The 17,604-nt window shown below is 46.1% G+C and overlaps 1 protein-coding gene across 4 annotated transcripts in view; it reads right to left on the bottom strand.

Annotated features, from left to right (window-relative positions):
- Positions 1–17,281, bottom strand: part of CREBBP (CREB binding protein) — a 154,868-nt gene extending 137,587 nt beyond the window's left edge. For 3 of the 4 annotated variants that reach the window (XM_054533356.2, XM_054533355.2, XM_054533353.2), the window contains exon 1: positions 16,398–16,691. In XM_054533356.2, coding sequence (XP_054389331.1) covers positions 16,398–16,482 — 85 coding nt within the window. In that variant the 5' untranslated portion in view covers positions 16,483–16,691. Of the gene's footprint in view, positions 1–16,397 lie in introns of all 4 variants that reach the window. The other variant, XM_002826060.5, reaches the window with a different exon arrangement.
- Between the last annotated feature and the right edge of the window lie 323 nt (positions 17,282–17,604).

Here is a 17,604-nt window from a genome sequence, read left to right on the forward strand (position 1 = left end):
TAGCTACCTGGGAGGGTGACACCAGAGAATTGCTGAACTCGGGAGGCAGAGGCTACCGTGAGCCGAGATCGCGCCACTGCACTCCAGCCTGGGCGACAGAGCAAGATTCTGTCTCAAAACAAAAACAAAAACAAAAAACCCTAGACGGTCCTTATTCAAAGTTCTTTGTCACCTGGGACCCTGAACTGTCCTGGAAATTCAGCCAGTCTATTTTTATTTGGTGCACTTAGCAGTCACAGGGAAGTGCCATTCCCAGACAGCCAAGACAACGTTAGTTTCCTCAACACGGTTTGCGTGCTGCCTCCCTCAGCCCTGAAGGGTGGGGACAAGGGTGGAATGGAAGGTGGCTGTCATAGCAGCCAACTGCCACCAGAACACAGTAATGACCCAGCAGCCCCTGCACGTTACCCCAATTATCTGGGACAGGGGAGCAAAAACGGGTTGTTTACCACCACCACAGCTGAGAGGGGCACCAGACCCCGGAGAGGTGATATAGTCAGCTGCCTGACCACCCTGCTTACAGGGAGAGGATTCTCCAGCCAAGAACAGTCCTGGATGAAGAAGAATGTGGGCGCTGAGCTAGGATCTAGCCTTTGCAGAAGCAGCCCCAGACCCCAGATTCCCAGTCACCCCAGATTCCCCAGCCATACCATAAGAACAAGCAAACGGACATCCAGAGACCAGGTCCTTTGCCCCAAATGCTGTGAGATGTAGCTGGCAGGCGGCAACAAGAAGTCAAGAAAGGGGGAAAGAGCATATTCCAGACGTGAAAGCAGACTTGGAAGTGCCAGTCCATGTACAACGCATGGAGGCATGTGGGCTATTTGAGAGCCACAAACAGAAAATGAATGCCTTAAGTCCAAAAAGTATGCCAGGACCAGGTATGGTGGCTCACGCCTATAATCCTGGCACTTTTGGAAGCCGAGGTGGGTGGACTGCTTGTGTCCAGTAGTTCAAGACCAGCCTGGGCAACACAGCAAAACCCAGTCTCTACAAAAAAAGGACAAAAATTAGCCAGGCATGGTGGCACATGCCCGTAGTCCTAGCTGCTCAGGAGGCTGAGGTGGGAGGATTGCTTGAGCCCGGGAGATGGAGGCTACAGTGAGTCAAGATCACGTCACTGCACTCCAACTTGGGTGACAGAGTGAGACCCTGACTCAAAATAATAAGGTACACCATAAAATGAGAGAATTCAGAAACAACTGAGAAGCACAACATGATGGAGAATCACAAGCTGAAGAACAACCTTAGTGTTACTCATCATAGACTATGCTGATAAAGAATATCCGTGGTTGGGCACGGTGGTTCACACCTGTAATCCCAGCACTGTGGGAGGCCGAGGCGGGCAGGTCACCTGAGGCCAGGCGTTCGAGGCCAGCCTGGCCAACATGGCAAAACCCCTCCTCTACTAAAAATACAAAAATTAGTGGGGCATGGTAGTGCATGCCTGTAATCCCAGGAGGCTGAGGCACCAGAATCACTTGAACCTGAGAGGTGGAGGCTGCAGTGAGCCAAGATCGTGCCAATGCACTCCAGCGTGGGCGACAAAGCAAGACTCTGTCTCAAAAAAAAAAAAAAAAAAAAAAAAAAAGAATATCTGCAACACATCTAGCAATGTATACACGGAGAATATATGTGCTGCCTTTCACATTTTAAGACTCTGCCAACACACAGGCTCTTGAAGGAAAATTTGCTATGATCAGAACTATAAATGCATATGCCTTTTAACCACTAATTCCATTTCTATGAATCTGTTCCATAGATTTGCTTGTCCGTATAACTTTACAAGGCTATTCATTAAAACACTGTTTGTGAGAAAACGAGACTGGAAATAACCTAAATGGTCCATCAGTGGGGAGAGGATTAAAGCAATTATGGCACAGCTCACATAATGGAATGGTAGGCAACTATAAGAAGACAATAAAGGTATGCAGCTATGTGTACACTACGCTACCTCAGTTAAGAAGAAAAAGGCAGGAAGGGGGAAGAGAGAACTAAGAGTCAACAGTATCTGCCTGAATACAGATAAACCCTGGAAGACAGCACTACTTCCAGTGGTTACCTGGGAGGAGCTAGGTGGAGGGAGGCTCTCTCTACAGGTTTTGTCCTCTGAGTTTTCTGAGACATGTGAATGAACTACTAGTTGAAGTAATTAAAGAAACTATTTTTTTTTTTTTTTTTTTGAGATGGAGTCTTCATCTGTCACCCAGGCTGGAGTACAGTGGCGCGACCTCAGCTCACTGCAACCTCCACCTTCTGGGTTCAAGCAATTCTCCTGCCTCAGCCTCCTGAGTGGCTGGGACTACAGGTGCACGCCATCACACCCGGCTAATTTTTGTATTTTAGTAGAGACGGGGTTTCACCATGTTGGCCAGGACAGTCTCGATATCCTGACCTCATGATCCACCACTCAGCCTCCCAAAGTGCAAGGATTACAGGCGTGAGCCCACCGCGCCCAGCCAAGAAAATGATTTTTTTTTAAGGCACCCCCATTGGGGATATACCGGCCCAGGTGATTAACTTCAGCACCAGGTCAGAACACCTGGAATGGTTCCCAGTGATGCAGTTTCCAGTTAGGGTGTTTATGATTTGAGGATAAAATCTGAAATGGGTTCACTATTAGTTCAAAATATATTTAGTGTACAAATAAGCTTAAAAGGCTAGAAAAGAGAGGGCGCTTTCAAGAAGAACTTTTCAAAAGTATTTTTTTCTAAAGGGATGTGACAATCGACATGTAACATTTTGTACCCAATGCTCACATAGGGAAATCTGACATTATTTCAAAATACTCAATAATTAGTTGGCTGTCAGGTCTTGTGGCTTCTAGCAAATCAATGGAGAAACCTCTAATATAAAGATGATGTTAAAAACGGAGCTTGTGACAAAGGAAGTGATAATCAGATGCCACACTAAAACACAGTCACATTTTCCTATCTCTGGACGGCACCTCTTAGGGGTAATCTGTACTTTGTTCAAATAATTCTCATTAGAGGTCTAAAGGTTTTGCAACAAGAATTAACCAAAACTTTGCTTCTCACCATTTAACAGATTCTCTTAATCACAAATATAAAAATAAAACAATACAAAAACATATATGCCCCCAAAATGTTTTGAATTTTTTTAGTTTTTCTTTTTTCAGTATGAAAGTAAATACATTTATGGTTTTTTGCTTTGTTTAAAAAAAAAAAAAAAAAACTCAGAAGAATATAAAATGAAAAACAGCCCCCAAAACATCCCTAGCTCAACCCCGAAAAACAATTTCTAGAGATTTCCTTCTAGACATTTCCTACATACACCGTTAGCATATCTCTTTCTACCCCTAAAAGAGATCTAATTATCATTTTTGCTCTCTATCCTTTGTTTATTGATTCTCAATCTTATCTCCCCTCCTAAGTACCCATCACTCTCCCTCAACTGGATCTGCAATGCCAGGGAACTCAGCTACTCTTCTGATGGAACTTCACTGATTTTACCCTTTCTTTTCTAAAGGATTTCTGAGTCATACTCAGTGTTTTACAATCTCTACATTAATCAACTAAATTAATGAAAAGGTCTGGAGTTAATGAGAATGTTCTTAGAAGTCCTACCAATCAAGAAACTTTATCTGCTTGGTGTTGAAGTAGGTTGCTAACCTACAGATATTTCTATTTCAACTACTAAGGTGGGTAATAAAAACCAGAAGTTTTAAGAATCTATTCCAGGAATTGAGAAACAATAAACACAACTTCTGTGTGAGCTGGCTGCATGACATGCATTTTGATGACAGTAGCAAAACCTCTAATACTCTTTGAGATGACATGGAATTAATTTTAAAAAAACTTTAAGCCTAGGCAACATAGCAAGACCCTGTCTGTACAAAAATAATAAAAAATTATCTGGGCATGGTGGTGCGTGCCTGTAGTCCAAGCTACTGTGGAGGCTGAAGTGGGAGGATGGCTTGAGCCCAGGAGTTTGAGGCTACAGTGAGCTATAATCTCACCACTGCACTCCAGCCTAAGTGACAGAGCAAGACTCTCTCTCAAACAAAAAACAAGAAAACTTCAATTATTCCTATTTATATAACATAGTGAAAACATTAAAATTGTTTTGTGTTATTTATCTAAACGCAGCACCAAAACATTTTACCATTAAAAAAGAAGACTTAATTAAAAGAAAGCCTGGGCCGAGCATAGTGGCTCACATCTGTAATCCCTAAACTTTGGGAGGCTGAGGTTGAAGGACTGCTTGAGCCCAGGAGCTCAAGACCAGCCTAGGCAACATAGGAAGACCCCATATCTCTACTAAAAAAAAAAAAATTAGCCAGGCATAGTGCCATGCACCTGTCATCCTAGCTACTTGGGAGGCTGAGGTGGGATTGCTTGAGCCCAGAAGGTGGACGTTGCAGTGAGCTATGATCACATAACTGCACACCAGCCTGGCGGACAGAGTGAGACCCTGTCTCAAAATAAATAAAAATAAAATTTAAAAAAATAGAAGAAATCCTGCATTTCTAATACTAACATTTCCAACAGCTCTGAAATATGTTATCAGTCTGAAAGGCACTGATAGTAGAATTAACATGTAATGGGCTACTTAGGGCAAAAAGAGTAAGAAGACACCATATTTGCCTGGCTACGCACAGTCCGTCTCTAGAATACATAAGAAACAGCTAACACTGGTTGCCTTTACGGAGGGGAATGACCAGTGACCCCAGAAACAGACAGGAGGAAGGGTTTTCACCAATTACTCTGTTTTTTTGGAATTCTGAACCATATGAATATAATTATCTTCTCAAAAGAACTTAAAAAAACTTTTAAAAGAAAATTGTACAAAAATTTCCTAACATCTTAAATAAGAACACTAGTTCCAGTTCTTAAGCTGCTTTTCATGAGGCCCTTTTCCTGCCAAAAACAGGGCTCAGGAGGGGAAAGCATTGTCTACTCTCTCTACAGACCTGAGCTTGGATGAAAAAACACACCTTGAAAAAGCTAATCTAGACTTCTGGAAAATAAATCACAGGAGTTCCCCCAATCACTCTGGACATGGGTTTTTTAAAACTTAATTTTGTTTTATAAGCCCTAAAAAAAATAACCTGGACTCCCTGGTCTGACATTCAAGGCCCTTGGTGACGTTATCTCGCCTTCAGATGCCCAAGCTGATGCTCTACTCACCCTCAATGAGCTCTGGTGTCCTTCCTCCAACAAGCCTCCCTGACCACCCAGCCTGAGGCATCCACTTCCTTCCAGTCAGACATCGAGCTGAGTATGAAATGCTATAGGCAATGGTGGGCACCACGGGACTGCTCACCCACACCACACAACTCAGAGTTCCATGAGAACAGAAGCAGCTTCTGCCACCACTGTTATCACCACAGCCCAGCAGGGTGCCCCACACATAAAATGTGCTTCAATATTTGCTGAATAAAAGAATGAAGTGGTAGGAGTCAAGACTGGATTCCGGGCCCGACCAACCCCCGCAGGGCAGAACCACACCTTCAGTCTCCACCCTCTCAGAAGCAAAACCATGAGGCCTCCTAAATTCTGGTAGCCCAGTGAACATAACCCAAAAACTGTCACAAGAGCCAGCCCTCCACCCTGCTGTGTGTGCTGTTCCCTCTGCCTGGAACAGTACTATCTGCCATCTCCTATTCACCCTCAGGTGTCAGTGCTAACGTCACAGCCCCCAGGGACTCCCAATACCCTTCAAAACAGGCTCAGTCCCTGTCTGGTGCCCCAGTCAATGCACAGTATGTCCCCTCCAAGGTCACACCTGACTGCAGTTACATGTCCAGTATCCATCACCACCCATGAGGGCAGGGATGGGACCTGTCACGTCCCCACTGGATCGCCAGGGCCTACATCACAGCATAACAAATATTTTCTAAATTAGTGAATAATTCTGAACAGTGTGACCTAAGCCGTGAGTATTTTTGAAGGAGTCTTTCATCATTTTTTTTTGAAGTCTTGCATCTTTAAAAGATGATCGTTTTAAAGGAACTTTGTCATAAATATCTAGGTGATACGTATCTTAAAGAGAACTCTACACAAAAAGGATAAGTAAATGTACTTAGAGTTGTGCTGTCCAATACCGTAGCGACTAACTACATGTGGCTATCTTCATTTACTTAAATCAAGTAACATTTAAAATTTAGTTTCTAAGTCACACTAATCACAATTCAAATACTCAAAAGCCACACGTGGCTCGTGGTTCCAGTACTGTGTCATACAGACACAGCATTGAGCCACCCTCCCAATAAGGACCACTGGACAGCGCTGGCTTCGAGGGCATCCGGAGAACACAGGCATCCCAAAACAAGGAAACATCTCAATTCACCCTCTTCCTCCTGGGAAAGAATCCGTTCTCCCCTCAATTTTCAGTGACTGAGAAAGCCATCAGCGAAAGCAAAACACTTGATTCTCTCGCCATCATTCAAATGATTCCCTCAGACACTTCTCAACAGAAGTTCAACTATGGGCAGGTGTGCTCTTCAAACAAAAACCGATTCCCACAGTAGTAGAGGAACAGCCACAATGACACACAAAACCTATCAATATGTTATGCCTTTTTGTTATTTTCAATAAAGGTGACGTACTGAATATGTAAATCAGATTTAAGTAAAGATATCCACAAATTAGGAGAAAAATTCTTTGTCCACCACGGGGTAACTTTTACTTATAAAAAAAAAATAATCACACCAAATCTAAGAGAACAGAAAAACAGTAACCTCCATTAAAAGAACTTCCTATTATAGAATCTGCAGGAGGAGAAAAGTCGCACAGTACAGCACAGAGCTGAGTCTGTTCCTTTCAAGATCTGTGTAGCTGAGCTCGAGAGGAAACTGAGTTTCACTGGTATTCCTTTCAACCAACCTGACTAAACTGAACAGTGATCCCAAGGCCATTTTCTTCCCAACTCTGTTTGCAATAAAATATTATATTTATAATTTCTCTGCATTCACTTTTCCCTTTTCTCTAAGTCCTAATCTAAAGCCCTTGTTCTGAAGCAATAACTAGAAACACAGTTCCATTTAATTAAGAGTTCAATTTTCCAATAAAGAACAGTTGAACTGCAAACACAGACGGAGTAAAATGAGTCAAATGATTATCCATTTTGTAAGATTCTCGAATCTTAGCTCTCAGTTCATTTTCTTACAAACTGGTTCCCAAACTGCACTAGAGCTGGTACTGGAAGCCAAATAGGCAGGGGCAGAAGCTTCCCATGTACTCAGTGAGAAGCGTCCTGATTCTGGGTCAGGCTACATCATCTCAGTCCTCACTGGCCCAAGAGGTAGGTGATTGCTAATATTTTCCCATACAATTAAACAATAATAACAGCTGCCTCAACCTGCTATATGCCAGGCACCCTAGTAGCCCAATGTACCAAGCTAATCAAAGTAAGCAGAAGTAGAGCCAGGCACAGTGGCTCCATCTCACACCTGTAATCCCAGCTACTCAAGAGGCTGAGGCAGGAGGATTGCTGAAGGATGGGAGTTCAAGACCAGCTTGGGCAAGCAAGATCCCACTGGAAAGAAGAAAAGTAATGTAAAGAAGGGGAGGGGAAGGGGAAGGAAGGAAAAGAAAGAAAAGAAGGAAGGAAGGAAGGAAAAGACAGAAAGAAAGAGAAAGAAAGAAAAAAAGAAAAAAAGAAGGAAGGAAGGAAAAGAGAAAGAAAGAAAGAAAGAAAGAAGAGAGAAGAGAAAGAAAAGAAATAAATGGAATATTGCAGGGTAAAAAGCCCCTTTTAGAGATCTCTCTCTCTCTCTCTCTCTCTCTCTCACACACAAACACACAAACACACACACACACACACACACACACACACACACACACACACACACCCCACCCTGCAAAACTCAAATGTGATGTCACCAGCCCAAGTCACAGCGCTGATGAGCTGGGAGCTGGGACTCAGAGTCTACTCTGAGCGGGAGCCAGGGCTCCCTCCTCAGCACCACACTGACCGCCTCCCCGTATAAAAAGGTGACATTTCCTTCAACTGTGACTCATGGTTAGAAGGTTCTACTTTTAATCAGGTGACAAATACTCAAAATATTTTAATCCAAAGCAACTGGGTCAAACTCGTAGAGTCTATAATTGTCTAAGCAAACTCTAATTACCTGATAAATTTCTATAGCTCCTGAATGTCCTCATTCTGTTTGTAATCAAATACCCAAATCTATTTAAATGTTGTACAGGCCTTCTCTACATGTTATCATAGAGAACAGTGACTTATTTTTCTATTTCACTGGTTATTTTAACCATAAAGTTAAAACATGTTTAGGTGGTGCAGTTTTAATAAAAATCCAAACTAGGGGGAGGAGAAGCAGCTTCTGAATTATAAAAAGATTTGCTTTACAACAGAATTGTACAACTCCACTATACAGCTAGTTTTCTCTCCTTATCGCAGATTATGCAAATTTGAAAGGTTGAATTAGGTGCAACTGGAAAATATACCTACTGTATACAGTATAGTACAGGCATATTAGAAAAGCAAATTAAGACATTTTCAAACAACAGCAGACAGTACACCTAGAAATGGGAAAGTAAAGTCAGATTTAATCATGTAGAATTATTTTCCCCATTAGATTTTACTATTCTTAGCGATGGTTCAACTAAACAGTCTTTTGATTAATGGAAATGAAACACGGGGGAAAATGTCACAAGGGATAATAGCCAAATCTTTCTTAAGGGTAAGTTTTAAAAGGAATTCAACTTTTAGAGACAGAGCTCAAAAATAACCTTGCTTCCTAAATTTAGAACCAGAAAACACCCTAAAGGCGGTACTTTAAATACAGCCACAGTCACTGCCCATATTGTCTAGGAACTTAATAAAAAACTTTAAAAAGAGAGGGGCCACTTTTGTTTACTTCCATGCCTTTCACACAGCCTTCCCCAATTTGATTTGTGTGCCCTTGCTCAAATCTCTTCAAGTCACAGCTCAAATGGCAAAGACCTGACCACTCTAGGACGTCCCGGGGACTCTGCTCGTGGCCTATTGTAGCACCCCTGTCAGCAGAGCATGGCCCCAGGGAAAGGAGAACAGGCAAAAGCCCCCACAGGCTCCCCACTGCTCCCAAGGCTTACATTTCTGCATCAAAGACTCATGCAATAGGAGAATTTTCCTGAAAGCCAAGTTTGAGCCGACTGAGAAGAGTAGCATCCTTTTCCATTTAAAGCAAGGAGTGTATCTGGAGGGATGCACTGCAAGGAAAAGACCTCAGAGAGGACTAAAGGGAACGCTGGGCACATGTGCTAAAAAGCAGATGGCACGGCCAGGAGCTTCAGAGCTTAGGAGAGACTGGGGACAACCAGAAGAGTACTCAGATGTGAGCAAGCCATGGGCCTACAACAATACCCCAGGAAACAAACTGTCATGGTCAGGGTGCTTTTCCCAACAACCAGGAATGCATGGAAAACAGGCAGGCATCCCCAGCTCCTGGCTCTGTGCTGGCTCAGCAGAAGGGCTGTCACAGGAGCCCAAGGCTCCTCAACCATCCCAGGGCCTGCCTCCCAGTGGGGCATGCAGCCCCGGACTTCCGCACACGGGCACACTCAGGAAACAGGGGAGGGAGTAAATGAAGCCTTATTCAGATCACCCTTTCTGGTTCCAGAGTTTTTGCACTTGACTGCATTTCTGTATTCTTTCCTTAAGTTTTGCCTCGAGGTTTCATCTTCTCAAGATGGTTCTAAGTTACTCACAGGCATCTATCAGAATCCTGTGTTAAGCACTGCTACTGCTTAACAGGTACCTCAAGATAAATTATACACAGTAAAGAAACAGAATCACATACTTGTCTGCTGCTTAAACAGTCCATGAAATATGCTTCAAAATTATCAATAATTTTCAGTGTATATCCTGATTTGATTTAAAAGAAAAAAATTTTCAGAACACACACCATTTAAGTTTTCGTAATTTTAAAATTTCATGGCCATCACGTTCCTATTTTTAAAAATACAATAAAAAATGGAGACAGAATCAATGGTATAGATGACAGAATTCCCGGCTATGTATCTGCTGAGGTGCTACACTACCACACGCGTGCCTGCACACTGGTTTCTGTGGATACGAGCACATGGCTTCTGTCCTTTCCAGAACTGCTGAGAAACAGGTCTTGGTCCAATCAGACTAGCACCTTCAGTAAGTCCTAGGACTACAAGGTACGACAATGTCCCTGGTTAACGCTAGTGTCAGTTCCCATTAAGCGTCATATGCCAGACACACATTATCTCAGGCTACCCTCATAACCACCTTGAGATGGCAATTGTTATTATCTCCATGTTACACATGAGGAAACTCTGAGCTCACAGAGCTGATGTAACTTGCCCCAAACATGCTCTGGCCTCAGCACTCCTAAGGCCAGCTGGTTTGGTGGCCGGGTGGGAGCCCATGGGTATGGAACTCGGAAGCAAGTAACAGACCCAATTTGAAGATAGGTGGCAATTTGCTTAAAAGTAAAATCTTAACAAGAAAATGATAAGAACTGTAAGGGACAAATACTATATTTCTTTCACTAATTCCCTCAAATATTTCCTCAGGGCCTACTATGTGTCAGGCGCTGCCCCTGGGGAGGGAAGTGCTGGGAAGCGGGCCGTGGAAAAGCTCTGGAGTTCTTACTGATGCTCACCTTCTGGTGTCACAGGAAGGCGAGGAAGCCTAGAGCCTGAGATGACAAAGAGGGATGAGAAATGCCATGTGGGCCACTGGGGTCAACAAAAAGCAAAAGAACAAAGAAAAATGCAATGGGTCACCAGGCTTTCTGATAAACTCGTCTGATTTTAAATCAAGTCATCCATATAACTGTTACAGAGGAACAAAAAAGACAGAGGGAGAGGGCCCTGCTAAGCTCTGAAGTGCTCCAAGACAGGAGACCCACGCTAGCCTGCTGCTCACCTGGGCTCTCCCGGGCTCCACTTCATGCAACTCAGAAAACTTGCCCTGCTGCTGTTTTCCTTAAAGCTGTCTGTGCAGCCGTGGTAGGCCAGTGCTCGCCAACGGGTGCTCAGAGAATGAAGTCCCACGTTATATCAGAGTGATCAAATTGCAGCCCACGGGCCAAGTCCTCAGATGCCAGTCTTTACAACTAGAGTTTTACTGGAACACAGCCATGCCCACTCGCCTATGGCTGCTTTCTTGCTGAAATGGCAGCCTTGAGTAGTTGCAACAAGAGACCATATGGCTCACAAAGCCAAATGCGTGCTCTCTGGCCTTTTGCAGAGGAAGTCTGCGGACCCATAATAGGCTAAAAAGGGTTCTAGGGTCAAACAGGACTGAGAGTGGTGCAACTGCAGCCCCTCTCTCACAGTGCCCAATCAGCACACCAAGGCTCTGGGAAAGTCTGCAGTCAAATTCCTCAGCTACCACCAACAGCATCTGAGCACAAACCCTTTGTTGAGAAACACCTCTTAGCATGCCCTCTAGTTTCTTGGAATACATGTGAAGAGCTGGTTTGAGTAGGGTAAAGAGGGGTGCCCTCACTAATGGGACCCCAAAAACTAAACTGACAAGCTTTTGCAATCTTCAGAAACTCACAATAAGGTACATTTCATCTTAACTAAGGTAAGACACACTTTGGCAAAATCATTCTCCTAACTGTTTTCAAATACATCAAGTAAAAACACAAGTCAGCAATTATGGACCCCCCAAGTAATCACATACTTTGTCACACAATTACAACACACTACTTAAAAGCTGTGAAAACACAGGCTACTAATCTAAGCATCAACTTCCAACTGCAGGACTCAGTCTCTTTGTTATGTTCAATTCTGTTTACAGAATCAAATCTGAATGTTCAGCCAGGAGCAACTTTCCATCTTCTGAAGGCCCTCTAAGGCGCCCTGCACATGACTTGTCCTTGCCTACCTTCATCCCTGAGGACCTTTAAATGGGGCCACCGCTCTCACCCCTCTCAAGTTATTCAAAAGCGAAGCACGGTCATGAAATGTCCTAGTCCTAAAAGTCTCTATGACAACTTTTATTCCTATTTAGCCAGAACTCACTGATGGGGCAACATAACCGTTTCTCATTCTCCCTGAGGTAAACAGGAACACGAGCCCACACACTTCATGCTGAGGATAACATCAGAACCAGAGGGAAAAGGGGGAGTCCCTAACCCAGGAGGAAGAATACACTCCTGGCTGCCCCCACCACAGGTGGTTACAAACCTCCCCCCTAGTGATCTCATTCATGTGCGGGAAGGCCGCTACTGAAACTCACCAAGCTTGGCAGGTTCCTGGGTCGATTCAAGTAAATGCACTGTTTACACATAGAGACTTAGAAAATAAATATATAGAACTACTGACTTTAACAATCTAGTTTGGATCTGGTTTTGACCCCGTATCACCTCTCAAGTCCAGTTCCTCACCTAGAAAATAGCAGTAACAGCATCTTCCCTTCCTCACAGGACGCTGTAAGGATCAAACTGAGGTGACGTGGAGAAAAGCACTCCGATACATAAAATACCAGACATACATAACAGATCATTTGGTTGACAACTGTATTCGCCACCAGCTTTCTTTAAATAAGCTTCCCTATTGCATTTAAAATGATTCACGTCATAAAATGTAATCACAACTACTTAGAGCCACTTATACAGTACAGGATGAAATATAGCTATGTTCAATCTTCAGAATGTAGTTTTTCTTTTCCTTTTTCCCCCAGAGACAGGGTCTCACTCTGTCACCCAGGCCAGAGTGCAGTGGCATGATCACAGCTCACTGCAGCCTCGACCTCCTGGGCTCAAGTGATCCTCCTGCCACAGCCTCCTGAATAGCTGGGATTACAGGATTGTACTATTACACCCAACTAATTTAAAAAATTTTTTGTAGAGATGGGGTCTCACTATGTTGCCCAGGCTGGTCTCCAACTCCTGGCCTCAAGCCATCCTCCTGTCTCAGTCTCCCTAAGCACTGGGATTATAGGCATGAGCCACCACCCTGGCCTGCAATTTCAAAAAACTTTATAAGCAGTCTGTTGTGTGCAAATTTTGCAATAAAGCTGACCAACAAAAAATAAAAAAATAAACCCAGAAAACAAAAATCAAAACAAAAGTCTACTGCTTGCCTGGATACTTGTCTTATACTGTTAAATCATGAATGTCTGCTGTTGAAAGACACAATACGCTATTTTAACTTGGACATATTAAAGAAGTTTCCAAAACACCCAACTAACTATATACTGGTAATATAAAGTCCCCACTTATTGTAAGGGTGCCAAGTAAAGGAAGAAGACCTCATGTATGAGAAAGTGTAAAGGCTTCAACATAATACAAGAAAATGCTACTTAAACATCTGAGGCCATCAAATTCTGTGCCTCTCTGGGGCTGCTGCTTCAGTGGGGTGAAAGGTACTGTTTCTCCTTCTTCCTCTTGCTACCCTCCTTCGCAGCACATTCCGTATTTCTGCATCATCTCTACATAAGCTTCCCAGCCTTCGGCAACTTGTTTGTCATCAGTGGCAGTGACATTCATCACTCTGAGGTGCTGCCTGATCTTAGGGAGTGCTGTTTGCAACATCCATGCCCCCAGATGAGCAGCACCCTGGCTGAGCAGCTCCCCAATGTCGGGGGCATTCTTCTCTCAGCTCACTGTCACCCTCCACAGACACATCTAAGTGACACTGGTGGCCCCACAGGCCAGTCTCTACAGACATGCACTGCAGTCCAAGTAGCTCCTGTTTCTCAGGCTGCCAAGGGCTCCTCCTCCTTTCAACCCCTCAGCTCCTAGACAGAGGTCCCCTCCCTCAAATTTGATCACACGAACCGGGCACACACCCTGCTCCACTAGGCCCAATTTTCCCCTGGGAGCCTCAGAGACACATCCCCTCACTAAAATAAGATTGAGTTCCTCGAGAATGTTATTCTCAGGTCTGTCCCACCTAACCAAATGCCTTCAGTCCTTTGAATGTATTTAATGTAAAAACTCAAGCCATTTATTTGTTTAATACACATCCCTAAGATCTCTGTCCATCTCATTACTCAATTTCTTAGTTGAGTAGTTACACCAGACAAGGTGTCCCTTGTTTCTTTTGGAGACAGCATCTCACTCCGTTACCTAGGCTGGAGTGCAGTGGCGCGATCTTGGCTCACTGCAACCTCTGCCTCCCGAGTTCAAGCAATTCTCATGCCTCAGCCTCTCAAGTAGCTGGAGTTACAGGTGCATGTCACCATGCCTGGCTATTTTTTTGTATTTTTAGTACAGATGGGGTTTCACCATGTTGGCCAGGCTGGTCTTGAACTCCTGACCTGAAGTTGATCCACCAGCCTCCGCCTCCCAAAGTGCTGGGATTACAGGCATAAGCCATGGAGCCCGGCCCCTTGTTTAATGTGCTTGATAATGAGCCCTTCCTTGGACCCCCATGCTAACAGAGTCTTTCACAATAGTGTGATGGTGATGAATGTGTAACGCATGACCCAACTTAAGTATGATGTTGACTTTCTACTTTGGATTAAATCGGAGCCATTTAAAGCTGACTTTTGGTCCCACGAAAGAGCCCCTGTGCCTTACAAGGATCAAAATTGTAAAGGAAGGGGGAAAAGGTGGTTAAGTGTGGAAAATCCTTTCTGATCAACTTATTACGCATCTGATCATCCAATAATGGAAACTACCATGGAAAAAGCTATCTTTTGGGCTCCATCTTGGAAACAGCTGGATGTACATATTAGGACAAGTCTTTTTGTTAAGTCTTGTGTTACTAATTGTCCCCCTTTTTAAGACAAAATCTACAACAAATTCATTCAACAACAGCAAAGCTACAAAGCCATCCAGGTTACCAGTTTCAGAAGACAAGCTTCAAAGCTGAAATCGCCACGTATGACCTACGTCTCACAGAACTGAAGACTACTCAAACACACCAAGATTAATGAAGCAACGGAGATCTGTTTTGCAGTACAACGGCATTTAAACTATTGTTTCCAAATTTCTCACTTCAATAAGTTCATTTTATAAGATTAACGTCAAACTCAACTTTTATCAGCTAAAAAGAAAAGCATTATTAGTGATTTTTATATACCATGAGCACCATTTACTCCTCCCCACTGTTTAAGAAATTTTAACTAGATAAGAATCTCATGATTGATTTTTAAAAATCGCTTTTCACTTCTACATTAATATTAAATGTCGCTTATCATAACTTGATTCCAGGAATTGTATTCAAACTTAAGCCACAAAATTCAAGTTTTGTTTCAACAGCAATAGCAGTTTTTTTAATATGCTAGTGGTCAGTCACAGAACTATTTCCTCAAGTTGAACAGCTGTGTCTAGTGCAAATCTGAAGGCAGCAATGTAATTCAATTTGGACTCATTCATCAGAAACTGATTTTCAGATGCTACCACTGCAACACTACTGGAGAAATGCAAGCTGCGCTGGAGATGGAATTGTTCGCAGCGGCACACAAGTTTTTGCTGCAAAGGAGAGAGCTCTAAAAGAGGAAATACAACTAGTTCATGTTACCATGAACCAGCGCAGTAGGACCCAGAATTAATGAATGAATAGAAAACTAAATACTTCTCTTAAGCAGCTATGATTACTTAAGAAAGTTTCCAGGAAAGCTGTTTAATGAGAGGAAACAAACAAAAGATGATTTATTCAGTATCCTGCTACACTTTTTTGAAAAATTGGAATTCCTACATTCCTTAACATAATTTTTTGTACATCTACACTGTGAAAGCAACACAAACTCAAATGGAGATTGCAGCCCAAATGAACTTAAATCTGCTGTTTTAACTTTCTTTTGAAGTTATACATGGAAATGAAACACACCACAGCAACTCTGATGACATCTTGCTAACGAAGTTTGGGTTTTGAAAAATGGAATGACTAGCTGACTAAACACACACACACACACACACACACAAAACAAGGAGTTTTGAAAATAAGCACTAAGCATCTTTCCAAGGAACTCACTCATTCCAAGAAACTTCGGTTCTAACTCGCAAGCTGGCGGCTGCTGTGAGTGTCCTCTGACTGCAGCCTGGTCAATGTGTCGCCAATCCAGAAAACACACTGCGCTACCTTTGGCCGCGATCTTACTTTCTCTAAGCATCAAAGGTACCCTCCGCTGTCATTCCTCTGGACGGCCACGCGTGTGGACACGGCCGTGGATGGAAGCGTAGGGCATTACCAAACAAACCCACACGCTGCACTTTACTTCTTCCCTCCTGGAGTGCCACTCGGTTCCCCGCGAGGAGGGCTGATCGGGTGCGGGGAAGTCGAGTGCACCGGGCGTGTGCTGCCCAACTCGGGCCCAGTGACAGTCCCGCGACGAACTTCCACCCTCCGGCGCGGGGCGAGGGGAACCGGCTGCGGGGCCTGCTCCGGGCTCCCGGCTCGATGGGTATCCGCGACCACGACCCCCGGACGCTCTCTTTCAGGTGGGGGTGACAGCGCGCCCCGGGCCCCCGCCGCCCCGGACCCCCTCCTCACCTGTGCTGTCATTCGCCGAGAAACCGGGCGAGCTGAGTTTGGCTCTTTTGGGGTTGGGCGGTCCGTCCAGCAAGTTCTCGGCCATTTTCACCTGCTCGCGAAAACAGCCCCGGGCGCGGGCGGCCGGGCCGGCGAGGGCCCGGACGGGGGTCGGGGGCCCTGCCGGCTGCGAGGGAGAGGAGCGAGCGCGGGCCGCGAGCTGGCGGGCGGGCGCCGAGGGAGAGGGAGGGCGCAGGCCGGGTGGGGGAGGCGGCGGCCAAATCTCAGCCACAGCAACAGCGCCCCGCAGCGCTCACCGCCCGCCCCCGGCCGCCGCCGCCGCCGGCCGCGGCCCCCTCATCCCCTGCCCGCCTCCCGAGCGCGACACTCCGCGGTGGGGGCGCCCCGGCGGCCTGGCCGCCCCCCCGGGCCCGGCTGGCAGCGACGGCGCCCGGCCAGGCGGCTCAGGCAGTCCCCGGGAACATGGTGCCGCCGCCGCCGCCGCCGCCTCGCTCCCCCCCCGCGCCCCACTTAATGAATTCGCTCGCGGCCCGACGACGAGGGGGCTCCGGGCTCCGCTCCCCGCCCGCGGCCCGCTGCCGCCGCCGCCGTGAGGAAAAACAATGCGCCGAGCGGGGTCGCCGCCGCCGCCGCGGCCCCCCCACCCCCCGTTCCGCCGCCGCCGCCGCTGCCGCCGCCGCCGCCGCCGGGCTCCGGGAGGCCGAGCCGAGAGGCGAGCGGGGCCGCCGGGGCGGGCGCCGAGGGCCGGGCGGAGCGGGCCGGCCGGGCGGAGCGGGGTGCGCGGGCGGTTGTGGGGCCCGGGACCGACGGGGCCGAGTAGATCGCGCTCGAAGCCCCGGTCGGGTCCGCGACAAGATGGCGGCTGTTGATTCCTCAATTAAAAAAAAAAGAAAGTTTTTTTTCTTCTCTTTCCAGAGCCTGAACGGGGAGGGGGTGGGGGCGGGGCACGCCGGTGCGTCACCCCCCCCGCGGCGTCACCACGCACGGCCCCCGCCCCGCCCCCTCCACCTGCGCCGGCCGTGGCGGAAAGAGCCGAGCGTGCTCGGGCCGAGAGGCTGAAGGCGCGGCCGCCAAGCGTAGGGAAGCGGGCGGCCGGGCGCGGGCCAGGCCTGCGGGGCGCCGGGGCTCCGGGCTGAGCCACAGCTTTTGTTCTGATGGCGACCAGGCGTAGAGGGCCGGGGCTCCGGGCCCCAGCGGGCTCCGGGAG

The sequence above is a fragment of the Pongo abelii genome, chromosome 18 (genome assembly GCF_028885655.2).
Source record: "Pongo abelii isolate AG06213 chromosome 18, NHGRI_mPonAbe1-v2.0_pri, whole genome shotgun sequence".
NCBI lineage: Eukaryota > Metazoa > Chordata > Mammalia > Primates > Hominidae > Pongo > Pongo abelii.